The 27,522-nt window shown below is 33.1% G+C and overlaps 2 protein-coding genes across 5 annotated transcripts; one reads left to right on the top strand and one right to left on the bottom strand.

Moving 5' to 3' along the window:
- LOC112053663 (phosphoserine phosphatase) lies at positions 1 to 20,670 on the bottom strand. 4 transcript variants are annotated; one of them, XM_024093143.2, is made up of 6 exons: positions 20,544 to 20,670; positions 10,351 to 10,551; positions 9,370 to 9,504; positions 7,410 to 7,555; positions 2,560 to 2,721; positions 1 to 1,824 (listed from the first exon to the last, which is right to left on the bottom strand). In XM_024093143.2, exons 2-6 carry the CDS (start codon positions 10,488 to 10,490, stop codon positions 1,721 to 1,723), a joined length of 687 nt encoding a protein of 228 aa, XP_023948911.1. In that variant the 5' UTR covers positions 10,491 to 10,551; positions 20,544 to 20,670; the 3' UTR covers positions 1 to 1,720. The 4 variants fall into 4 exon arrangements, with proteins under 4 accessions (XP_023948911.1, XP_023948913.1, XP_023948910.1 ...); XM_024093145.2 differs by lacking the exon at positions 20,544 to 20,670 and adding an exon at positions 15,169 to 15,328; XM_024093142.2 differs by lacking the exon at positions 20,544 to 20,670 and adding an exon at positions 11,484 to 11,760.
- Positions 15,825 to 27,522, top strand: LOC112053662 (mutS protein homolog 4). Its single transcript, XM_052885529.1, has 18 exons — positions 15,825 to 15,839; positions 17,615 to 17,807; positions 21,213 to 21,281; positions 22,031 to 22,179; positions 22,614 to 22,804; positions 23,156 to 23,277; positions 23,353 to 23,579; positions 23,659 to 23,853; positions 23,937 to 24,266; positions 24,346 to 24,449; positions 24,525 to 24,627; positions 24,702 to 24,818; positions 24,885 to 24,986; positions 25,386 to 25,499; positions 25,682 to 25,752; positions 26,007 to 26,144; positions 26,227 to 26,422; positions 26,588 to 27,522. The coding sequence occupies exons 1-18, from the start codon at positions 15,825 to 15,827 to the stop codon at positions 27,497 to 27,499; spliced, it is 3,348 nt and encodes a 1,115-aa protein (XP_052741489.1). The 3' UTR covers positions 27,500 to 27,522.

Genomic DNA, 27,522 nt, shown 5'->3' with positions numbered 1-27,522 from the left:
TTGTATAAAAAATATGCATATATTAGACTAATAAATGTTAAAATTATAATTAATGATTATAATAAATTCTTTTTCTTAATAATAAGAAGTACACAGCCATTTTTGATATACAAAAAGCTATTCAATTACTTAATTTAGATTACCTATTATACACTACCTATATACTAATTCGTAAATTTGTCATAACTTATTAATAAACTTTAATACCATAATTAACACTTTAATCGACGCATTAAATAAAACACAGTTAGGTATTTGTTAGAGGAACTCTACTAGAGAAATGTAAATATTATTTAATTCGCATACACTAAACTAAAATACCTACTGTAAATTAAAACGAATACAAAAATTTTAAATACATATTAAATTTAATATGGATTAGTTTTTGTTTAAACGAGTGGTTAAATTATAATCAGACGAATTAGCGCCGCTATTCACACATGTCAGAAAAAGTTAATTTAAGTTCATATCTAACTAATTAAAATTAAATTTTGGTCCATTCCATTTTACTAACACGCCCAAGACTTTGTCTCGCAAATACTAGATATTGGCATTAAGTACGGTGTACATAAATCTCTAACCAAAATTAAATAACGTATAATAATATATTATACCAGAAAGTCCCTAGCTACAAAACATAAGGGAGTGGACTGGCATAAATACAGGTGGACAACTTTTCCGCCTAGCCATGGCCAAGGAAAAGTTAAGAAAGCTGACCGCCGACCTTCAGTAATCAAGCCTGGACATTGACCACTTATAATAAAAGGACGCACAATCATCAATACAGGAAGGATGTAAAAAAAATCCCTTAAAAACTGGCCCATTTTGCTTTGACAGTTTTCGAATTATTGGTAAAGAAAATTATACATAAAGGCCTTTAAATATAGTACCATATTCAATAAAATCCCAAATTTAAAGCAAATTTAACCTTAAGGATTGAGTTTAAGGTTGAATTTACAAATGTGACTACTTGAATTGAGTGCCAAGAAAATGTATTTGGATGTTTTTTGGTCGCTGATTGTACATTCACTTTGTAATAGGAGATCGATGGTTATGCCTGATTTTATTACAGAGCAAAAGTTACAAGCATAGCAATAATCAACTATAGTTCACCCTTCTCATCCTTTCCTGTGAGAAATAACCAAGGGTAGCACAGGGTCATCGGTCATAAAAAACTCTTTGTCTCTATGACTCTATCATCTCAGTCCATAATTTGGAACGCCAAAAATCAGTTGCGAGGTCTAAAGTTAGAGATTTTTGCACATCCGTTTAGACACCAATTGATACTCAAAGTACCACAACAACACAACAATCCCCATAATATCAAAAACAATTTTTTCTATATATGGCAACTATTTCTGCTCCAAGTTTTACTCGGATAATTTAATAATTAATATGGCAATAACCGGGCCACTAAGCACAAAGAAACTTTAGTTTTAAATGTTGATAAATGCCATCTTGGCAAAGTCTACAAAGTCATAAGATATCAAACTATTGGTATTCTGTTATAACTACGATGCCTTTTTTGGGCATATTTTGGACTTCATTTATGGCCTAATATCCGTATCCAGGTCCTATGGTCATCTTTTGTTACTACGATTTACCTACTAGCACACCGTTTCGATTGAAACAGCATGCGATACTGAACTTTACGTCAAATGCTGTAAGGTGTATTTTTCAGCATATCCTTAACTTCCAATAATATACATATAGTCTTCGCTCATTTGGTCTGCACGCTTAGGTGAGAGATCAGCTCTTGGAAGTCTGTGACGTACCACGCTGACTTCTTCTTGACTTCTTCCCGGACAACGTTGCCGCCGAAGCCTGCAATAACGAATTAAAATTTTAGACAAGTACAATATTTAACCATTATATGATAACAAAACTAAAAATAACTCAACGTTGAAAATACTAAGTTAATAAAATACCGAACATTTACGAGAGAAATATAAAATATAGCCAAATGATAAAATACCCTCAAAATTATATAAAAATAATTTTCATTATGCTGTATTTTATATTTTTAAATAGATGTTGAATTTTCTTGGACAGCAAAATTAATTTTTCATGTCAAGATTTACATTTCACTCCATTCAATCAAAGACTCTGCATTCAGCAACACAAAACTTTTAAAACCGACTAAAATAGTTAAACGATCACTTACTAAAATTAAAATCGAATTTAATTTCTAAATGGCAGACATAAAATTCAGTTAACTCAATACCCCTATTGCGTCAGTGGCATTGTAATTCAAAAATAGATAGAATAATCTAAAGAAAATAAAATAAATAATAAAAAATAAAATAAAGAAGCAGTTTTCCTGACAGCACAATATGATACCGTCAGGTCTATTGATAGAGATAGATAATTCTACAGTTTTTGGCATTTTTTTTTACATATTTGCCATATCTTTTGATTATGACCAATATTCCCATTCCCCTCCAACTAGTCGATAAAGACAGCGAGCAGGGATTAACCACGACCTCTCGATAATGAGGTTGGCACTATTACCGTTGGGCTATTGTCTTTGAGTCGTTAGTGTATATCTGGTTTATTCACCTATGAATGCGTCAGCGGGGGGACTGGCCTCCGCGTCCGTGGCTCCGTCCCCGATCATCACGAGTCGCTGATACCCGTGCTGCTCCTTGAGCCGTCGGATCACCAGGCCTTTGCCCCCGGACCGGGATGTTGGCTCATTTTCGTCGAAACCTGCATATTCGCCTGTAAGAAAAATATAAGTTATTAAAAATATATATATTTTTTTAACAGTATTTTTTTATCGAAAGCATACAAACTAAAGTAAACTAACAGTAGATATTGTTCTCATATAACCCCAACATTTATTGGTAATTTGAACTTATTTCGAAACACCGCCCACTATCTAGCTAGAAGGATCATATTCATAATTATAATGTATTCGTAAATGTTCATATTTTCCAAAATTTATTGGTCCTTCGAGCCGGATATTATTATAGCTTTATTCTATTTATTTCGATAGAAACAGATAAAAATACAAATTTGTAAATAAGTTATAGAACGTCGCCCTTGAAGCATAATACTTAAGAACATCCATTAAGTATGCTGGTACAAAGTTTAGAATTGCTCATAGCTACCTAATGTAAATTTCAACTTGATTGTAAGTTCAATAGATTTCAAAAAGCTTTACAAAGAGTCCTTTCAAAACTTTAAACATATTAAACATAGATATATCAATTTGATATAAAATAAGAAAACTCGAAATAATTGAAGTGATATGATATCTCTCAATGAGTGTACCTGAACTGATAGGTGAAAATGGCGCATTAAAAAAAAACAACTGCGAAGATTCATTTATAGTGAAATAAACATCAATATAAAAATATCAAAAACATTGCCATATCTACAGTACGGTAAGATATAAAATTATTTGACAACAACAAAGCTGTTAGCAAAAATATTACATATTTTATGTAAACAACAAAGTTAAGTATTGAACTACATCATATGCATATTTATATATATATATAGTTTATAGAGATGTCCTTTATGGTACGAAGTATGTAAATGTATAAATATAATAAGAATTTTAGTGGTACGAAGTGTATACTGGTTCGGCATGTTAAGCAACAATGATGAAATTTTATTCAGAAAACAAGTTGTGATCAACAAAAACAATGTTTTCATTCAAGGATAATCGGACAGAAGTCTACTGCAAGATATTGTGAAGTCAAATGTGTCGCAATAAATATTGCCGTTGGTTGGATAGCGAATATTTACAGATAAAAGACAATATATTATTTCAAATAACATAACTAAAGAAAACTTCATGCACTTATGAAGTTTTTTTCAATAATTTTATAACTATTATTTGTTATTAATAAAGAAGGTCTATCTGAGTTACATAAAATGATATCAACTTATTTTCATAATGATCAAAATAATGGACATTTGTAATTGTATCTTTCTTGTAACTATAATGTTCAAATTGATTCATACTAAAGGAAAAGAATGAAACTGTTGAATAATATTGTTTATTTATAATGAATTTAGAAAAACAAATAGTTTGTATTAGCCTACTATTTATTTATTTATTTATTTGGTCCACCAGTGACTGTCGCAGCATTTTATTTATAAACTTTGGATATCTCTAACAATATAAATATAGACAAGATAAAAACAAGAAGACAACGCAATGGCCCACTTTGCTCCGCATTTGCGTATGGATCTATCAATGAACACGCAACGAAAGCGTGCAAGACAAACAAGTAATCAAGTATTATTTATTCGCCATAATATTGCAAATAAAATTGAACTCTTCAATATAAATGTTAAAGTTCATTTTACAATAACAAATTTATATCACAGATACGTAGTGAACATTATACTTTGTTTTATATAACATAAGGTCCATTTTTAAACTAACAATTAATGCATTACAGATAAGTAACAATATCACATACGTAGCGACAGCAAACGCGTGGTAGAGAAATGTTTAACTTATATTGCGCAAGGTAGGTCAAAGAGTTAAGCCCAGTGGGGTCTGATATCATATTTAATTATATCAATAAATAAGCAAATATATTAATTGCGTAATTTACCCCAATGGTTTCATCAGCCGTATATAACATAATATTCAATAATCTTTATACTCAAAAATTTTATGCAGAACAGGGATAGGTGGCTTTATCATAATTATGTTCGAATAATTCTTTATTGCATTAAGAATTTTATATCAAACATTATAATATTAACTTGGAAAACAGAAGGCTAGAAAGGCTAAGTTGACAAAGTATAAAATATACATTATTAGACCAAAAAGTACATCATACAGTAGACACATAATTATGTAAATAATATATTATATCTTTGTGGTTTTCCCACAACAAATCAACAAGTTTGAATTTCCTTGTGTTTACAGGATGTTTCCTTGTAATTTTATGGCATTGGCTTATTTATGTAGAATATTTTTTGTATTTATGTTATAATAGAAACGTTTAAATAGTTAACTTAAATAGTTAGTAGTAACTAGAAACTTAAATAGTAGTAGTAGTAACTAGAAACTTAAATAGTAGTAGTAGTAACTAGAAACTTAAATAGTAGTAGTAGTAACTAGAAACTTAAATAGTTTTTAAAAGTTGGTCAAAAATAGATTTAACAATTAATGTATCACCGACACACACAGATACAAGATAAAAATATATCATTAGTCATTTATATTGTTATTCTGCTTCGGAAAATTACCGACAATCGGTTATCAAGGATTTCAAAGTCATTGACTGATATAAAAAATCGGAGGTTGATTTAAAGCTATTGATTGGGGATATCAAGTTTCAAGATACGAAAATAGAGGTCATCATAATAAACAAGTAAAACATCTGTGTATTTTAAATCTTTCCAAATTTCACTATTTGCAAATCTCTTTTAATACAAAAGCATTAAACTTCAACCTCTTTCATCATTCAAGTAATTTGACCTTTAGTCTCATGTGATTATAAGAAAAAACACAGTGATAGCATTTTACCACTTGAGATGACAAGCACCACTGTGTCACGAGACAAAGTAATGAGACTTTTAATTAGATCTTACTACGCATCATAATACAAAGTATAATGATTGTAATACTATGTAATTGGTAACTGAGTGTAATCGGAGAGTAAAAGGAGTGAATTGGAGAAATCAAACTTGTTAACGATAGATTAATTTTATGATGATTAACCAAAGATATCTAACTGTTGGGTATTTTGGAAGCTGGAAAGGCTTTTTCAACGTCCTATGGGTATTGATTGAATGATGCAGATTAATACAGCGAATGGCGGTTTTGTAGTCAAAAGATGAACGAGGAACTATAAACAGGATTGCTGATTGCTCTCAGAAGTATATCTTGTGGAAAACGTACAGACGGGCTATTTAGCGGCGTTCCTAACTTTGCAATTTTGTGTTAAACAATGGGTCTGGTACATATGCACGTAGAAGTTGTGCTGAGTTAAAAAATATCTCTGGTGACCATAAGTAATGGCAGTAAATTACATATACATATAAAACGTCAACTGAGAGACTTACTGCACCTGGGCTACAAACCTTCAGTTTTATTTTAAATGAGCAGTTTTAAGTTGTATAGTTTTACAGTACAGTTTTTCGTGTAATGCTGGTACGCGGTGCCTGCCTATTTTAGCACTTTACAACGGATCCTTTTATGCATAAAGACAGATATCATTAAGTCTATCCTCCCATAACCAAAAAAATAATAATAAAAAACAAAATTTGCCAGACATAGTTTCGTTCCACGCATGTTATATTCCTGATAACTGCGACCTCGTTCTGCGGAGGCGTGCCCGCGTACCGCGTGTTTATCAACTTCACAATATTATGCTTTTGCTTTGTTGATAAGACCATTGTCCATTTCATCATCTTGAGTTGCTTGTTTTTTTAGAACATTTCTTAGGTTTTCCCTTAAAGTTATAGTCCTCTAGCAATTCAAAACAATCGGGGTTTTAATAGATGGTCAAATCGACTGACCTATTACACTTTAGCATTGATATCGCATGAGAAACTATATAACAATGTTGTATTTAATTGCTATTAATACTCAACAAAGTTGCTTGTAATACATTCCAATGGCGTCTATCCAATGGCAATGGCTTGGTGTACAGTGTGACATTTACCACGCAGAAGATAAAAGTTGAATAACGTAGTCCACAAAATCTCAAGCTATCCGTCTATTGATACATTAGTGGAACTTAGTTGGTTTGTTATAAACCGACGACTCTAAATGGTTTGCACTCCAGACAGACAATAACGAAGAAAACCCTAGCATTGAAATCCATGAGACAATATCATCATTCAAATGGGCGTCCCAGACGGGACTCTCTTATAGGGACTAAATTGGAGACGATAATTATTATTGCACTTAAAATAGACGTTACGCTTTATCTTCAGGTACAGTGTTTTGTCTGAAAGTGGCGCCAGTAACAGAAAAAATGAGGATTAAAAGGTTAGCTTGGTATGGACATGAATTGCAGAGGGCTGAATGTTATTAGAAAAATGTTGAACTTGCAAGTGGAAAGACACAAGAGGAGAGGAAAGGCAAAGAAGAGATAGTTGGAGTGTGTATAAAGGGAGTTGAGAGTTGATGATGAGTTGGTGAGTAATAGAGACGAATAAAGAAGATTGACATATAACCCGTGCGCATTAACTTGACACCTGGCTACAAAACACATCCATACAAACACAGTACAAACATCATTCGCGCCAGGCTTAAGTATTGTACTAACAATTAAGTTTAATGTAAATAAACACTACTATGGTCACCTTGCTAAGTCGAAATAAAACATTTTTATTTATTTTTTATTTATGTGGGGATAAGGGAAGAGATTATGATGTACGTTTTGTCGTGACACGGCAGAGGGTAGATGTAAATTACTAGTACTTACCATTGAAATAAAACTTGAGTCTATTAGCGAACACGTTGTGTGGTGGTATGTGTAGCTTCTCCGCCACCGGTTCTATTAAACTTCTGAAGCCTCCTGAGACCAAATACACCATGACTCCCCGCTCGTGGAGCACTTTTACTAGATCACTGCAAGAGTATAAAAATATTATGAGCACGCTTAATCTATACACCTCAATAGTTTGAATGTTAATGAGACACAACTCGAATAGAGTGGTTTAAACACAGATTTTCGCTTAGTTGGGGGGGAAAGAGAAATTTTAGTAATATTTAAAGACATGACTAACATAGATCGTTATAAAAATCTATATGAGTATTATAATAGAGTGGGAATCCAATGTATCTATAACTTAACAATAGTATACAAAACAACGTAACTTCCCGCCGGCTGTACTTAGATCTTTTAAATTATGAAATGTACTAATGCGGTTTTCGTCATTAGATAAAGTTTTTTTTTATTATTTACAAGTTAACCCTTGACTACAATCTCAACTGATGGTAAGTGATGATGCAATCTAAGATGGATGCGGGCTAACTTGTTAGGAGGAAGATGAAAAATCCACACGCCTTTCGGTTTCTATCGGACATCGTACCGGAACGCTAAGCGATTTAGCGTAACTAGCCACGGCCGAAGCCTCCCACCAGCCAAACAAAGTGATTCAAAATAAGGTCAAAAGGAAGGTTTATACGTAAAGATTGATATTTTCCACGCGGACTAATTTGCGGATCAATGGAATATACTTTTTTCTAACTTATTTTTGTCCGTGTGTTGTTAATCCACGAATGAATTAAATAATTAAAAAAGCAAGTTATTTTTGTATTAGGTATTTGGATATCATATTATATAGGTACCTATAGTAATCCAAATCACGAAATAAATGATGTCAAGATATTTGGAACGAGCGTGTATCCCTCAATAAGTCACCAAGTCAACCGGGTCACCTGATAGTAGTAAAGTGATTCAAACCGGTTTTCCGCACCAATTAGTTACTTGACCACGCTAAAGTTATATCAATATTTGGTAACATAGTATTGAATAATAATTTATAGTTATAGTACAATATAGGTATAGTATATGCATTAAAAAAAATACTTGATACAAAATGAAAAATGAAATCTATTTATTGCAGGTCGTGACTATTATAAGACTAACGATAAAATTGCATGTAAAAATATTACTTTGTTAGTTAATTGCACAATAAAAACAGTTACAAATAAAATAATATAAAACATAAACTACAAGCATTGTGCAAAGGCTGTCTTATTGCTTTTAGAATATCTGCCAGGCAACCTTTGGTTATAGGAATTAGGTAATGTAGTGTTAAAATGCTGAATTTTAAGTTTATTGATTTAAAAGTTACACTATATTAAATTTATTTAATCCCACTTCAAGCAAATCAAGTATTTGTAAATAAAAGAAATGACCTAGATCTAGAATATCAGGCCGATGACCTTAGAATGAAGTGGTTTGCAAAGCCATTACTTGATATGAAGGTTTCCCTCTATGTTTATACTTTATTTGCCCGCCTTTTATAGAATTTTATAGGTATGCAGCATCGAAGAAAACATAGACTTTATAGAAGTATTTTTTTTTTATAATGAACTATGATATTATTGTCACTTCTGACTTCTCGTGTTTGTATCACAAGATACCGACTTCTGCGCAGTATAGTGTATTCAATAAAGATAACTTTATTAAAATTAAACCCAATTTTTTTTCAAAATTCCTTCCCACTCTTTTTCCGCAATCCTGTCATCAGGTGTTGCCTGTTAGAGATTGCTTATGGCATTAAGGCCGCCTTTGCATGTTAATTTTTAATTTTAATTAGCTATTACTTTTTTAATTTGTGTTATATTGAGTGCAATAAAGTATTTCTTCTTCTTCTTTCCGAACTTTTCGAGTTGTTATATAAGAAGGTGCTATAGAATGTTCTGGTACTTACGTTATGCCTGGAGTGAGGTGGACTGGGAAAGTTTCTATGAACTCTCTTATTTGACTAACACTTGGTCTGATTATGTCTAGCCTTTTCTTCAGAGCCTCTTGAAATGTCATGTTGCCGCCCATTGCTTCCGCCGTCCTAATAAAGAAAATTATATAAAATTATGCCATAAAATTTTAAGTATTATATAGTCAAGCGCAAGTTTAGATAAAATAAAAAAACAATCCGAATGCAAAAACTTACAACACAAGATTGTTTTTTATTTTTAGTGATGGTTATCCAAAAGTAAACAAAATGATTTCACCCGCCAGGCTCCGACTTAATAAAAGATTCAATATAAAACCAATAGGAACAATAGACTAAATAATCGACCTTAACATCGATTTAAAAACTAAAATAGAACGCAATACCGTCCTCCGTTAGGAGTATTAGCAGAATAAATAACACTGAAATTCATAGTTGCAGGGGCACCACCAGGAGACTATTCACCCGCCAAGTGTCGAATTCTGTAACGCATAGAGTTTAAATTCGACACTCAGCGGGTGAACGGTGCCCTGGAGGCACCACCACAACGTCTAGAAATTCTACTGTCAGTGTTCTGTAATATCGTCTCAGACAGGAAACGAGAAATAGGCGTTTAGCACTAATAAGAAGATGTCGTGCTCACACACCACTAACAGCGCATAGGTATAAATCTTCAAGACCATGTTATAAAGAAAAGTCATTTTTTTTTTTCTTTTTTTTTGTATCTGTGCAGCATAAACGACTCACTGAGGGAACCAAAGTAGTCTCCAATGGCAGCTTTGACAGGGAATGAAACCTCTCGGGTGAAAATGTCTCTCTACTTAGAGGGAAATCTATGTGGGTTTGAAGCTAAGTGAGATCGGTTGCAACGCCTTGTTGTTGGAATCGACATCCGGGTGAAATAAGAAATCGAGATCGACTTGTAAAGAAAGTATTAATAAAGGTTATTGGAACACTTACAGTCGTTTGACCTCGTCTCCTTTCCCGCAGAATCTGGCCAGTTCGTCGATCCCTTCGTCCCGTATGACCGTGGAGTCCACATCGAAGCACACGCAGTCGGCTGTTCGGAACAGCTCCTGGACGCTCTGCTGCGGTGACATCACGCTTATTGACACCAGGGACAGAGTCTTGAGGGTCGCCAGGTGGAGGTTGCTTTTTAAACTGCATTAAAAAAAATACATTACTTACCTATAATCGTAAGAAATGTTGCATCTACTAATTTACCTCACCATCTACTAATGTATGTACCACACCTTTGGCTATATAACAATAATATAAAACTATATTTATTTAAGAAACATTCTCTTAAATAATAATGTACCTCACCCGTCGCAATAACCTCTTGCAATAAAACAATAAAAAATATTTATTTATTGTTTTACATTGACCTATTTTATTAAAACAGAAAGTTTATTTATTTTCGCACAAAAGGGCATCAAACGTATTTAACAACAATGTATGACAAGGGTGACCAGGAATTCTGAATATCGAGAACTTAATAATAATAACTATTTGATTATAAATTATAATTAACTAACTATTTATCCTAATTAAAAGACTTTTACTATTGGATTAAGACGTAAACAAACTCTTTAACCTTGAGTTTGCTAATGAGCAAAACATGTTTTTTGCGTAGGAATATAACAGCTGACCGGAAAATGCGCCTAATCGTACCTACTAAGAGTATACGTTTTTCAACATTTCAAGGTTATAATATAATATTATTAAAATTAAAACAATCACCATCAAAATCAACCTTGCACTAACAAGCAGTCAACTTTAACTTTATCATTTATAATATATTGACTTTCACAGACAACCGACAAACTAACTATTCACTCAATAAAGAACCTCCTATTTATATTATGTTAAATTATCCTTTTATTTTCCTCAAGAAACGCGTGAATAACAATCATATTATTATTCAATAAAACAGTTATTATTTGCACTACCAACGCCGCAGAACGTCATCAAAAGACCATGAACTAAATTATAGCACTAACAAATAACAATACGTAGGAAAGCTTGTAATGAAAAATATATTTTAATAGATATAAATCAGAGCATGCAATTATTCTTATGTTTATTAATACCTGTACAGAGCCATTTTGCTGAGTCTTGAAAGTAATAAACGCTATACGTCTATACCAGCTGCGTTCTCAGTATGTGACTATTTATTTATCTCGCGTGATTAAGAGAAATACTAAATGAGACCCACTTAACCGGAAACTATCGCGCACACGCCTTCGCTGAGGGTGATATCATAAAGTACAATTCACTCAGCCCATCTTTATCGCCTTATATCTACCAGCCTCCCCGAGATAAGGTTGTGATGCGAGCTACAACACTTCTCTCTGAAAGCTACGTACTATGACTGACGTCACAACGTCGTCTTCATTTAAAGACGTTGTGCCAGACAAGAGACGTATTTAAAGTAGGGCGATAAAACACTATTTATCTCTTTCACTCGCGATAGAAGCGAATGGAATGTTTGTGGAAACACTTGTTTTGCTAATTGCGTCGGGTGCAAAATCATGTTATCTTATTTTACACACGTAATATGCCAGTGTTATTAAACTTGTTTGTTTAAAAATGCAAAAGTTGTTTTGTTACTATACGGCGTCAAAGCATGTGATATACCATGCTGTAAATATATTATTGTTAAGATTCAAACTTATAGCAACAATTCAGCTTTGTTTTTTGATTTAATTTTAGAAACTACTCATACAAACGAACGTCAAGTTACTAGAAAACGTGACAATCAAACTTAACTTTATTTTTATTTCAATTTTGAGATTAAGTATAATATGCATCTATTATATACAACTAGCGAACACAGTCAAGCTTAGCTTTGACTCATGTGCTTTTCTTCCCTATCCATACCCTACACTACCCTACTCCTACAACTACCCTACCCCTACACTAGAAAAGTGGCATTGATTTTAATATATATATAGAAGTAACTGTTAATGTAAACAGGACTCTATATTAGTAATTTAAAAAAATAATATTTTTTACTTTAGTGGTATCTAAATTCTTAATATCATGCTTTTGTAATGTATTACTTCTATAATACAAGAATTACTATAATTTTGGAAGTCTTCTTAATAAGTAATCTTTCCTAATAAAATAATTACTAATTCAATTTTGAATGTGGTATACTACTCCTTGAATAAGCTTGGGTTACCATTCACTACTTAAACATGGACTAGTAGCATAAATATATTACCATGTTTCAAATTAATCATAAATTTTCCAAATCCCAATACCTATCTTGCTTATAAAAAACAACACATAAAAACATGTTTACAAAAATAGTTTGATATCATAGATAAAATTATAAGGAAATAAATTTTAAAAATTGTTATTTGTAAGATTAGGAAAATCAGGTTATCACTATGTAAAACCTAGTGACAAGTTTTATTGTTAAACTAGTAGATATTAAATATGCCATTGAGAGCACATGATGCTACATACATTATCATTTTATAGCAAGGTTATCAGTTTGTATTGGACACGCGATCGGCGCATGTACACATGTCGACCTACAGTCACACCCTCAACTATAAGTTCATATGACGAAGCATTTTACGCATGCATATAATGTTATTAAAATATACAAATTTATATTATATGAAGGACTAAGAAGAAATTCTAACTTTATGTACTAAAATAGTACTAATGGATTTAATTATTTAAGTCATGTTTTTGGGAAGCTTTAATATAACACTAATGAGATTTAATTGCTTTGACGTCCCAGACAAGTAGGAACAGCATAAACTAAATCTTAGAAATAAGAAAGAAGAGACACATAAAAAAAGAAATCAATAGCAACATATTGTCATGTCCTACCAAAAATAGTTTTTGGTCACCCTAAATTGATTACATTAGCATGGTAAACTGTCACTGCTGAATTATTTCTCTTTCAGTCATTTACAGGGCTTCTATTGTCCTATTTATGCCAAATAACTGTAAATTCATATGTATACCACAATATATATATTTTAAAGTGACCTACTAAATTAATTCTAGTACAGAGATAAGTTATATCTAGATAATATCTTGTCTTGTACTATTATGTATTTTTGTTATAATATACAGTATGATCTAAAGTAAAAATGGCTGAGGTAACTGGTCTTTATTTTGCCCTGAATTAAAGTGGCCTGTTCTGAAGTGTTTTTCAGATACCATGGGTACGGTGACAGTTACATTATGATGTTCCTAATACATACTATTATCGTGAATAACAAACTTTCAAGAGTGAAATAAACTGTCACGGTACCCATGCTATCTAAAAAACACTATAAGGTCTAAGGTTAAACTTTGAAACATGTTAAACACATTAAACAATAATAATTTAAATAAAATTTGTACATTTTCATGCCATTATAATCTTCTTCCCGTTTATCACTAAATATGGGTTAAATTTAAAATGAAGGATATTCCATAAAAACTTTCAATGCCACCTTTTCATTTTATTTTCGCAACAAATAACCTTCTTCGTATTATACTCTCAAATTGTACCAAGTTTCACTTAACGTCATTCAGTTGTTTCTGCTTGATGCCCAGTCAACAAAAAGACAGACAGGAGGAAAAGGATATATTAATAATATGATAAATATAATTAATAATATGATACTTAATGAATAGATAATTAAAAAAAAATCTAAATATCTTTGTTTTATTATTATTTTAATAAAACTGTGACAGGTCTAATACATATGCATTGTATGTAATTTTTGTAATAAAATATTTGTATATTCAGATTATTTTTTTTGTTATATATTAAGAATCCCATCTTATAGGCTTTAAGTAGGTACTTATTTATTAAAAACAATAGATAGCATGAGTAGGCAAATGTAAAACTAGTTTTAACCAGATTTCATCAATATTTTCATAGAACATCCAACTGTGACACTGGTTTATACTGGTTTATTCAATGTTGTATTTATGTAAGTTCAGTTCAACGAATTATACAACAAATAAAATGTTAAATTAGTTATTATTGAATAAAATATTTTTTTTTTTGTGTAAAATAGTTATTGAGGCAATGTATATGAACCAAAGGTATTCAATTCTATGTACCTACTTATAATAATAGATTAAATTACTTGATTCTTATTTGACTGCAAAATATAGAATAAAGGTAGGTACCTACTTAATTTTACAATTATCAAGTTAATGCAGAAGTACTTACCTATATTTAGAAAAATTTAACTTAAGAATAATTTTTATTATAATTATAAGGTTTAAAAGTTATTTTATTCACTATATTTTATTATAATTATTAAATAATGGGGAAATTGTATAGAATGTCCCAGCAATGACTACAGGTTAATATAATCAGAAAACAAGGTCAACTAACAATAACAAATGGCATTGTCATATTTTATAGATAAGTAAGATTTTTTTCTATTTACATACTTAATTAAAATCATGCAATGTAAAATACAGTGAGCCGTGATAGCCCAGTATGATATGACCTCTGCCTCCGATTCCGGAGGGCGTATGTTCGAATCCGGTCCGCCGCATGCACGTCTAACTTTCAGTTGTGTGCATTTTAAAAAATTAAATATCACGTGTCTCAAACGGTGAAGGAAAACATCGTGAGGAAACCTGCACACCAGAGAATTTTCTTGATTCCCTGCGTGTGTGAAGTCTGCTAATCCGCATTGGGCCCGCGTGGTTGACTATTGGCCTTACCACACTCATTCTGAGAGGAGACTCGGACTCAACAGTGAACCGAATATGATTTGATAAATGGAAAATGTAACTTACAATCACAATTTTGATGTCTTGTTTATTTTTCGATGGTAACCGGGAATAATTTGTGATTTCCCCCTATATTTATACAAGATTACGCTAAATAGTTTTGTATTGTATTATTAAATACTACTGTTAATTTAGAAATAAATAATCATATAAAAATTAATAACAACATTTTTTTTGTTTTGTTTATTTTAATTTGATAAATGTCAAAACTCAAATGTGGTACAGATACAGAAGTGACAGACAGGCACAGACATTATTTTGACAGCATTAAACTAGTTCAAAAACAAAAACAAACTAATAAATCGACTACTTGAATAAATAGTGGAACTAAATGCGTTTTCCTATCAAGCGGTCAATTACTTTGTAGTAAACTACGTTTATTTCAATATGAATTAAAAGACTTCTAATTGTTCCGTTCCAGTATCAGTACTTTTCTGAACGTTCGATTTGAATTCCAGAGACAGAGAGCGCCTGCCGCCTACATAATGGCGGGAAAATCAGACTTGGATATGTATCCACGTAACGTAACTTGAAACTCAAACTAATAACATAAAGGTAGCTGGAAAAGTAGTCAACTGAATTAATAAGCAATATGAATGTCGTGAAAAGAGATAATCTTGGTATCAAAAAATCTCCAAAAAAGAAAAATAATTTAGTTCGAAATGTTAATGCCACAGGTAAGAGAATTTTGTATTGTTGTGGGTAGGTTGTACAATTATTTTAAAAAGAAAGTAACTAAGAAATCATTTTTTATCAAAGGCATACGCAGCATGGTTTCTATACCGTTATTTAAGCCTGTAATATCGACGCGTAAAACAAATAAAGGCCCCGAACCCCGATATCAGTTTGATGTTCAAAATCATAACACGAAAAGAAAATCGTCAATGGGACCACCGTTAGGGCCTCCCCCTAGTTTGAAACGAAAGTAAGTTTTATAATTTTGATTATTCTACATTATAATTTATACCTACAGTGTGCCTACATTTACTTACAAATCTCATTTCTATATTTTCTGCTTAGCCTGTACATAAATAGTTTCGTTCTACTATAAGTATCTAGGTAGTTATGGTCATCTACCCATATTTGGCTCACTACTGAGCTCGAGTCTCCTCTCAGAATGAAAGGGGTTAGGCCAATAGTCCACCACGCTGGCCCAATGCGGATTGGCAGACTTCACACACGCAGATAATTAAGAAAATTTCTGGTAGATATGCAGGTTTCCTCACGATGTTTTTCCTTCGCCGTTTGAGACACGCGATATTTAATTTCTTAAAATGCACACCACTGAAAAGTTGTGCATGCCCCGGACCGGATTTTAACCCACACCTTCCGGAATCGGAGCAGAGGTCATATCCACTGGGCTATCGCAGCTATATATCACGGTAGTGTAAAGAGTAATAATCACAACATTTTACGTAATACGCTATGGAGTAAATACATAGAAGTACTTGGTACTTTTGAATAAAAAGATCTTAGTGCTTACCAGAATTGGTGAACGGTAAACTGGGAAACTTGTTGGTATAAAATGACGTTACTAATTTAGTACGTAATACTTTTGGACTTAGTCAACAGCCCAACAAAAAAATAGCAATTGGTTGAAAGCCCAGCCTGTGATCTTTAACTTCTCTATGACTTTAATGTACCCATCTTTAAGTACTCACACTTATATGATAAGAAAAGATATTACACACGGCACGACTCTTTATTTAGATTTAGTTAAAAAAGCATATTAATCGTTACGGGTACTAAAATTACCTACGCGCGCCGTTTCGTAGTATTTTTGGATAAGAGTGTTATCTCTTCTATTTTTTTGATACAGTGACATTGTAACTATTTACCTAGATTCGTTAGCTTTACCATATCTATGTGGCTTTACCTAATTATAAGTAACGATCTATAACCACAGTAACTATAACTTCAAACGTACATTTTTGAACCTGATCTGTGCCTCTCTCTACATAATTTTCGAATATCTTCATTAACGTCAACGGCTTAACTAACCAGTTTCTCGATTTTGGTAGATTCATTGAAAAAAACTAATTCCCGATCCACACGGAAACGATAAAACTGCGAAAATGGACTGCGCAGTCGATTTGTGAAAAAATCTGCGCCAATTTTCGTACACATCTATACTAATATTATAAAGCTGAAGAGTTTGTTTGTTCGTTTGATTGAACGCGATAATCTCAGGATCTACTGGTCCGATTTGAAAAATACTTTCAGTGTAAATAGCCCATTTATCGAGGAAGGCTTTAGGCTATATTTTATCCCCGTATTCCTACGGGAACGGGAACCACACGGGTGAAACCGCGCGGCGTCTACTAGTGTTCGATAAAACGGCACGAATAAATCTACAAACGAACAGCGCAGTCCATTTGTGCAGTTTTATAGTTGCCGTGTGGATCGAGCTTAACGTGATCTTCCATAAAAAAGAGAGATGCATTAATTTTAGCTTGTCCTACCCTCTAATTCTCTTAATTCATACAGGTTACCATTTAATTCGGTTTCCTCAAAACCGGAATCCTCATCAAGCGGGCAAGCTCTCCCAGGAGTGCTAGCCAGCGATTCTGCGTCTGCTAGTGTGGAGTTACGCACCCCGAAGAACAGACCGACAGCACTTAGATATATAAGCAGTAGCAGCAGAGGTATGAAAAGCTGGGTCCACATTCGTATCGTTATATTGATCTGTGGCACGCTATGTACTTTTATTGTGACTGTGGATTTCAGTGACGACGTTACGCCGTTACGTTACGGTACTGCAGTGGAAATTATAGTGATTTTCTGATAGCATAGGTAGATAGGACAGTTCGTTTCACTATTGAAATTCAATTCAATTCAATTCTTCTTTATGGCTTTCATTTGTGCCAACTGGGCACGGTTTATATCGCCAGTGTCGAGTAGATGGAGAAGGCACGAAGGAGATTGTTCGGTGAAAGCTGACAAGTTCAATTTTGAGGATCTACTAGATAGTTACTATTAAATAATATTTTTGTTAGTTCCTAACCTATAACAACATTAACAATATTAACAAAATATTTAAAATAATTTACATAGTATAAACATATATTACAATTTAATCTTATTACATTCTACCACTATTGAAAGTTTGCCGCAATTCACTTCAATTTCAATTGAACGTCATAAGGCAATTGTCACCGCACCCATGCTATCTGAAAAACACTTTAACGGTCAAACGGACGGAAAGACGGTCTCGCACGTGAGGGGTGTCGCAAAAATGCTTATGTATTTGTTATTATTTAACCAGAGACATCCAGAGACTTTTTTCGTTAAAACTACCTATAAATACTTTTTTTCATTTAAGTTTGTTTTAGTATTCTCTTATCAGCAGTTCTTGGGTAATGAAAGAAACCTCGCAAAGGCCGGCCTTTGATCTAACGCTGTCAGTGGAAGTTTTTTAAGTGAGCGTGTATAAAATCGTCCTATTCCTTAGTATGTATATTTTATTGCATTCGATGATTAGACTAAAGCAGACTCGACATGGAATGATTCGCACAAAGTAATATAGATATACGTAGGTACTGTATCACTAATCCATGTCTATCGCGTATCATATCAGATGCGTAAGCGTATTAAAACTGGCGTATTGTCATTGGCGTATCTAGGATTATTTCCTAGGGTGGGCCCAGGACCACCTTAAGGGGCCAGCCCCTGACATACCGCTGACCGCTGAACAGAGTTGACACTCATTACTGAAATGTCGTTTACAATGTTTGTGGACGCTGGCCTCTGAAACGGGTCGACTGATTTTATTGTTTTTTCTTTGTATATTTTGTATTTTGGCGTCCATCAAAGAATTTTAGAGTGGGCCCTGGACCATTTTAGGGTGGGCCCGGCCCACCCGCTATATACGCCTATGCGTATTGTTTTTGTTACTACGTATTTTCGTCCATATGCGTTCGCGATGCGGACACGGGACGCAAGAGGGCGAATGATACGTACAATGTGGATCCGATTTATGATTGTTTGTTTTAATCTTCTTCCATAAACAGAAATGTATGGTTTTTCATTCCACCATTGTACACACTAACTATTTTTAGTAATATAATTATAAAATGTTTACTTATAAAATTATTGTAAAGATGTAAATTTTAAATGGTGAAATTGTCATTTTAATCATTAAATACCTACTTAATAAATAATTTGCATGCCAAATTGGCAAGATACATTTACCATCTACATCTACCGACCACCTGTATATACAATGCATGTATCTGCAAATAAATAAATTGATTGATTGATTGATCAACAATTTATCAATTTTTGACCGACTTCATCTTATTATTTTTCATGGCATGTTAGATTTCTGCTAAGATGATGATCTGTATGTATCTTTAAGTATAATTAGCGTATATACCTATAGCATAATGAAGTCCGTATCTTTACACCGATTTTAATTAGGTAGGTATAATCAGTAATTAATTTCTAATGCTATAAATCAAATCAAACATAAATCATTTTATTTTCAAGCAGACTTCTGTACAAGCTCTATTGAAACAATTCTATCAGAAAGTAGTGACCTTACCACCAGTGCAGAATGCAGATTTCAATACTTTCTTCTTCCATAGAGAATCCACGTTGAAGCGCCCACATAACTCCCACCTACTTACTTAATATCGTTTTGGTCTAAGTTTCCTTACCTAGTTTAATTAACTATGAAGTCATTGGTTATTGGGTACCTACATAATATATCGCATCTATATTACATACTACTATATAGACACGGTAAATTCCCGTTACTTATCCTTAACTTTTCCTCATGCCATAGGTACCTCGACCCTGTCTAAAGTCAATGATGTCATGTACCTAGCTAATTGTAAATTATGTTTTATTTATTACCTCCGGTAAAAGGGAATCTTTTTTTATATGGGTGGGTAAATACGCACCTACTTACTTCGGTAATTACTCCTACTGGTACAAAATTTAATCGTAGTTTAACGATATTTTATTCTAGGGACAGGGCATGTGGATAATTGTCTTAATTTTATACCTTAAAATTATCTACCCTGTCGAGTTGTGTACATAGAAAGTGTAAAAACTACTATAGGTACATAAATGTATAATGTAACTAATCACAAAATTGTGCATGTGTGCGCTCAGTGGAGTCGCTAAATTCCTATCACTTTGCAGGGATTTTGTAGGCACGTAGCTATCTTAACTATAGTATAAAATATTTATTGACCTTAGTACAATGTTTATTTATTTAATTAATAGGTATCTACACCTGTAAATCTTGAAATTGCACCAACTTGACCAACGCCTATTCAATAACAATAAACACAAAAAATTACGATTTCACATTCATTTGATGGACAACATGGTTTCACAATAGATAGATATTGAGTAAAAGAGTAATTACATACCAGGATAATCTATTATTCTGCGGATTTTCTCAACGTTTCGACCCAGTTACATGGATGCCAGTCACTATGAAACTGTAGTGGTGTTAGCAACTGTAACTCACACCTGCATAGTTAATTAATTACAGACTGTCCTGTTAGTTTACGTCACTTACAGCAAACAATAAATAATTATACACTATACAAAACTGCATTATACTTTATGCCTGAACTGCTGAATCTATTTTGATAAAATTTCTAGAGTTAGATAGGTAACACTTACAACGGAAGGTATATCGGAATCGGAACTCTCATATCCATTACGTTGCAAAATGTATAAGTTAAAATTTTCTGTTTACCATCATAGGTACAATTTGGATCCGATTTATGATTGTTTGTTTTAATCTAATTCCTTCTTAAAATCCTAATTAAATTCCTAATTAAAATTTCCTAATTAAAATATTCATCATCATAATATTCTTCATTGCATGTTATATTTTTACTAAATGTAATTAATATTTAAACCATTTTTACCTATACCAAATTTAATCTTTCATAATTTAATTTTTTATATCACTTTAGAGATAAGGCCGCCGTTACACCATACCTGTTGCTTGTTTTTCCACTTTATTTTGTTTTGTAAAATTTGATTTATTTTGTGATGTAATAAAGTGTTTTTATTATTATTATTAGGTGGCTATAGTGGGACTAGATCAAGTAGATCATCGAGCATATCCGTCGCACAAGCTAGTGTTATACTTGGTAAGAAACGCATTGTCACGGTCAGATAACAACCATTTCAGTATTAATTTTTTGCACACAAACTAAACGATCGTTATACAATATCAATTTTACTTATCTCATGTTAATTTTTTGGTAGCCGTGTGAATTATTTGTCTAGTCTAAATAGACATCATGCCGATGGACGTCCGCTGTTGGAAATTTTGACGACCTCTGTGGCGCAGTGGTATGCGCGGTGGATTTACAAGAGGTCCTGGGTTCGATCCCCGGCTGGGCCGATTGAGGTTTTCTTAATTGGTCCAGGTCTGGCTGCAATTTCTGCTGTAGCCACAGTTTCGGTTTTAGTTTCGGCCAGTTTTCAGCCGAAACCCTTTATTGCGCCGAACCTTAACGGAACCGAAAGTGAAACCGCCGGTGGTATACTATATTGACAATCTCGATTCACGATTCAGACGATCATCGAAAGCAGACGAAGCACTGTGATTGAATAATGAGATTGAAAAATAAGTAACAATGCGCATCGTTTTTGCATTGCGCTATGGCGGCTCTGTTGTAATATGTTTTATATATAACTAATAACTAAAATATAGAATGTGAAAATATTTGTAGGAAGTGACTGTACACGTAAACCGTATGAATTAATTTATTGACGTAAAAATGAAAAATCGACTAGAATTGGTCTGATTAAGAAAATCGACAGCTATGGGCGTAGCGAGGCTCGCTACGCCCATAAATTAATTCATACGGTTTATTCAATTTATATATTTCAGCAATATCCGAAGGTCGCGGGATGGCTCGAGGGGAAATCGGTATCGCAGCAATAGATCTTCGTCATCCACATCTAGTACTGTGTCAGTTCAGTGATACACTGCTGTATACCCACACACTCACGAAGATCAACTATTTCAATCCAGTCGAGGTTAATGAAATTTAATATATTTTCTTAGACGCTCTTCGCTACGATGTAACCAATCATTGAATTAATCTAAATTAATCATTAAATAATTAAAGGTTTTCCAATTAAATTAATAGATATAAAAATAATATATTCAAGTGAAAATTATATTAAACACGCATGTTAACTGTAGTAGTTCCAAAACTAAACCATTATACCTAACACCACCAAAATACCCAAGCAGATTCTATAAAACTCAACTTGCGTTTCACTCCAAAAAGGTTTACTCGTCAATTTCAATAGCAAAATTACATTTACACAATTACATTATAAAATTTATATTCTTTATGTTTCGTTTAGTATTTTGCTCCTTTTCTTTAAACTGTTAACGTATAGGAGGAAATTCTTTCAGCTCTATATATTTAGGTAAATAGGTAGTTATGTTTCGCTTCTTCCAGATCATAGTACCACACACTTTCTGTGAGGGCGCCCAACCAAACCAACTTTACAAGCTTATCAAGGACCAATATCCTTTTATCAATTTAAGTGCAGTGCAGAGACGACATTTTAACGACGCAGCTGGCCGTCAGAACATCCAGACTCTTTGCGCTCCACAATACAGCGCTGTGTTGCTTCAGGTTCTTCATAAGTATGATCTTACATCAATACTAAAGCCTAATTACATTAGGGTCATTATTTTACAAAAATAAACCCTCCCGCTGCGGGACATTTGAGTGCCCAAGCAACCGGCGGTCAAGCAACAGTTAATTAAAAGCTTCTTAAGGTGTTGGTCGAAGCTTTTCGCTTTAAGACCATTGATTGAAACAACTATCGGAACAATAATAGTTGCCTCAACATTCCACATGGCGGTAATCTCGTGAGCAAGGTCCAAGTATTTTGATACTTTTTCCTTTTCGGCTTTAACCAGATCATCGTCATGTAGAACAGTAATATCAACAATTATTGTATGGCGCACTGAACTTAATTGTGTTAATTTCAGATTTTATGCGCTCACAGCAGCAGCTGCAGTACTAAAGTACGTAGAATACGTACAATGTATTGTTTTCGCTAGAGAATCGTTGAAAGTTGAATATCATTCGTCTGAAAACACCATGATTATTGGTATAGAAACGTTATTTTTTCATAAAATAGAAGAAAACCTATCACATCAAGGTTAATTTGTATGTCTGTTTTTAGATGTAGGCACAGCAACTCAACTGGAATTAGTGCATCCGTTGGTACCATCTGCAGGGCCTACATGTTGTCTATTAGGAGTCCTGGGCCCGACGTACACTGTTGGTGGTATTAGGGCTCTAAGAGCTGCAATTCTCCAGCCGTCGTGTAAAAAAGAATTTATAGAAGCGAGACTTGACGCAATTCAAGAAATAATTGAAAGTGAAACAGGACTAATGGCAGACTTAAAGGTAGATTTTAAAAAGCATTTTTAATAACAATTACTTAATATTACTGTATTCGTATTTCATTTTAAATTTCAAATTTTAGGATGTAATTAAAAAGCTATCGGAAATAGACAAAATTTTATTTCTATGTATCGAAACACCTAATCAGAATACGGATAAATACGGAGAAGCTCAGTTAAATCAGATTATTCTCTTAAAAACTACTATGGAATTGGTACCAAAATTATCAGAAGCGTTAGGGACGGTCGAAAGTGGACGATTGAGGAAAATAAAAATGGTAGTTAATGACAACATTTTACAAATAATAATACTAACAATGAGTACCTACTTACTAAAAATATTTGTGATTTATCAAAACAGGATTTCGAAAACCCACATTACGAGCAAATGGCTAATAGAATTCGTCAAATAATCCAAGATGAAGCACATTTAGAAAAAGGAGCTATGGGGAGCCTTCAACGTTGCTTTGCCGTAAAACCTGAAATAAATGGCCTTCTAGATGTAGCAAGAAGAACTTATTCGGAGTTGATCGAGGACATTCAAAAAAACGTAGAGCAATTAAGCGAAACATACGATCTGCCTTTACGTCTGAACCAGAATGTCATGAAAGGATTTCATATTGTCCTACCAATTGCCCCTAAGAACCGTAGACATTTTAATATTGAAGACTTACCTACAATATTTATTCAAGTACATTTTTAGTCACAATTTATTAATAACATTAATTAAATTATTAGATGCGATTTTAGACAAATTTTCAAAATTTCAGGTTAATTTCAACGGTACAAGTGTAACGATGACTACCGAGGAACTAGTAGTGCTAGATCATCAAGCGAGAGAGTCACTAAAAGAAATACAGAAGATGAGCAATATGTATTTTAAAGTTTTAATTTATTATTTGTTACTTCGTTCACTTGTTTAATTTTTTGTTTAACTTTTACTTTACAGTGTCATTTCTACTTTGCTAAAAGAGCTTCGTCCATTCATGGCTAGCCTTTATAACCTTTGTGAAAATGTTGCTGAATTGGACATTTTGTTGGCTTTGGCACAAGTATGATTAATTTTCAAATTAATAATCATCTTAATGATTTATAAACAATATAAATACATACTTATTGTTTGCAGGCCAGTTCTGTTGGTTCATATATAAGACCCGAATTCGGCAGTTACTTAGAAGTGAGAAACTGTGTTCATCCCCTATTGGACTACAACACTCACGTGACGCCAGTACCAAATGATATAGTAAGTACGCATGTTAATTTTAACTTAAAATGTTACAATATTTTCTTAAGTAATGGTTTATTTCAGATAGCTACTCCAGAGAAAAATTTTACCTTAATAACTGGTCCAAATATGGGAGGAAAAAGCATTTATATAAAACAAATTGCCGTAATGCAAATTATGGCACAAGTAAGTACCTAATGAAGGAATTGAATATGAAACTTAAGCTAACTTATCCTAATAATTATACAAATCAAGCCCACGTGTAATGGTGGCTAGAAAACTACATTTCCGCGTTGGATAGCTAGGCTTATCTCTTGCGTAAAAAATGAGCCAGCTATTCTGGTACTAGCCGAGGCAACAACATGCAACTGCATGACCCAAGGGTCTCCACGACAAAAGAAACAAATATGTAACTCTCAGTCAGAGATGCATACTCGTGCTACTTACCGGTTTCAGCTTTTTCTGCTGCGGTTCCCGGCCCTGATTCTGTGTCCCTGATTTGACACATAGCCAATGTGTCAACGAATATAGTGTGATATTTTTATCTTATCCTGATAGATTCATTGTACGATTTGATCTGATCAGTTAGGTTGCTTCCTGCCTGCAACAAATGCCGTTTTGCGATTATGCGATCGCATTTTTACAAGAATTGGATTCAACGATAGTGTCGAATTCAACGCTTCTACTTACGTTATTGAGGTAACTGATACAAATTATTTAATTAAATTAAGTTTTCAAGAACCAACTTTCTTTTCGTTTCGACAACAATTTAGAGCGCGCTCTATGTTATTTACTATCAGAGTCCAGTAGTTGAGTCCGTTAATATTCAATGGAAAACATTGTGAGAATTAATGTAAATTTTATGTTATTGTATCTTTTAGATGAAAGAAACCCAACATATCTTAAAGGGGCTGACCTCTACCAGCTTGGTTATTATTGACGAACTATGCAGGTAAGTGTCATCATCAACATAATTTTTATGGCTACAATAACTTACTATCACTATATTCTAACTGCACACTACAGAGCCAGGCTCTCCTATCACGCGTTTAAGGAAGGATCATAGGATATGTTTAGTTTAGACCAACCAAGGTCCAATGAAGCTCCAATGACACCCGCTGATATAACATTTGACTATGTAGTGAATCTAGCAGATGTAAATGATAAAAATATACATTTTATAAAGTTATGCATATTATTTTTCAGGGGAACAAGTGCGGAGGAAGGGACTAGTATTGCTTGGTCGATTAGTGAGCAACTTATAAAGAGTGAAGCATTTACTTTTTTTACTACACACTTTTTGTACCTGACAAGACTTCAAGATTTATACTACAACGTGGTCAAGTAAGATACAATAATAATTTGTTTTCAGATTTTTGGTCATAATCTATTGGATTTTTCTACAATATATTTGTGATAATTCCAGCCGACACACTCTTGTTACGGACGAAACAGAGAATTCACAAGGTTTAGCGCAAAAATTGGTTTATCACCATAAAATCGAGCTAGGGATAACTACAATAGAAAGCTATGGATTAGCTTTGGCCGCTAAAACCAATTTACCAGAAGATATAGTCGAACTAGCAAAAGAGTTAGCAGAAGTAATAAAAATAAATAGTCAGGTATAGCATACGTATAGCTCGTGTGCATTAACTTGACACATGGCTACCAAACACAACCAAACAAGCATAAACATAATTTGAGCCAGGTGTCAATTTAATCCGCACGATCTGTAGCTAGAATTGTAACCGTTATACAATAAACTTTAATACATCATTGCATTTCAGCCACAAATTTTAACAACATCTAATAAAAACGACGACGAAATTTTATATGAACTCAGTGTAAAAGTTAATAATGAAATTCGGAAACACAAAAATGATGCTGTAGGTGTAATTTTACAACAATTTAAAAATAACAATCCTCTTCTCATGGAAAGACTAAGACAAGAAAGAAGTGCAATAAGTTACAGATCAATAATTAGTAACACAAATACAAATTCTACGCCAAAAAATAATAGTAAATTAGAAAACACTAATAATATCTCACATCCTAGCCAAGTTACAACAAATAAAAAAGCATTTAAACCTCCTTTAAAAATCAGTTCCACTTCAACAACAAGCTATACGAATTCTGAGAAAGAATGTCATGATAACAACAGAAACTCATGTGTACCTGTTGCATCATCAACAGAAATGCTAAGTACAATAATTCAAACTAATGGTGAAATCTCAACACGCAATCTACACAAAAGCTTAATAGAAAATATGTCAACATATAAAGGAAATGTTTCTGACTCGAATAATAATTCAATACTTGAAACAGAAAACTTTCCTGATAACTATGATGATGGCATACAGACTGAATTTAATGGAACTGAAGCAAACGAAAATTTGCAAATTTTGGATAAAGAAAATACAGATGTAATGAATAGAATAGAAGTAGATGATATGTTTGATGACAATGATGTAGATATGTTTAGTGAAAACGACACATCTGTTGATTCAGATAATATAGCGTCAGCAGACACTCAGCTTATTGAAGAACAATCGGAATTTATGGACACGAATAAAAGTCTGACGATATCTGATCAAGAATTATTAAAAGAGACTGTGAAAGAAATAAACGAAGAATTAGACTTCTTATCAATTAATGACGAAAATAATTTAATTCTTACACCCCCGTTAGAATTTAGATAAAAATTTGAATGAAATAAAGTTTA

The sequence above is a fragment of the Bicyclus anynana genome, chromosome 14, assembly GCF_947172395.1.
Source record: "Bicyclus anynana chromosome 14, ilBicAnyn1.1, whole genome shotgun sequence".
Taxonomy (NCBI): domain Eukaryota; kingdom Metazoa; phylum Arthropoda; class Insecta; order Lepidoptera; family Nymphalidae; genus Bicyclus; species Bicyclus anynana.
This window is presented reverse-complemented; position numbering and strand designations above follow the sequence as displayed.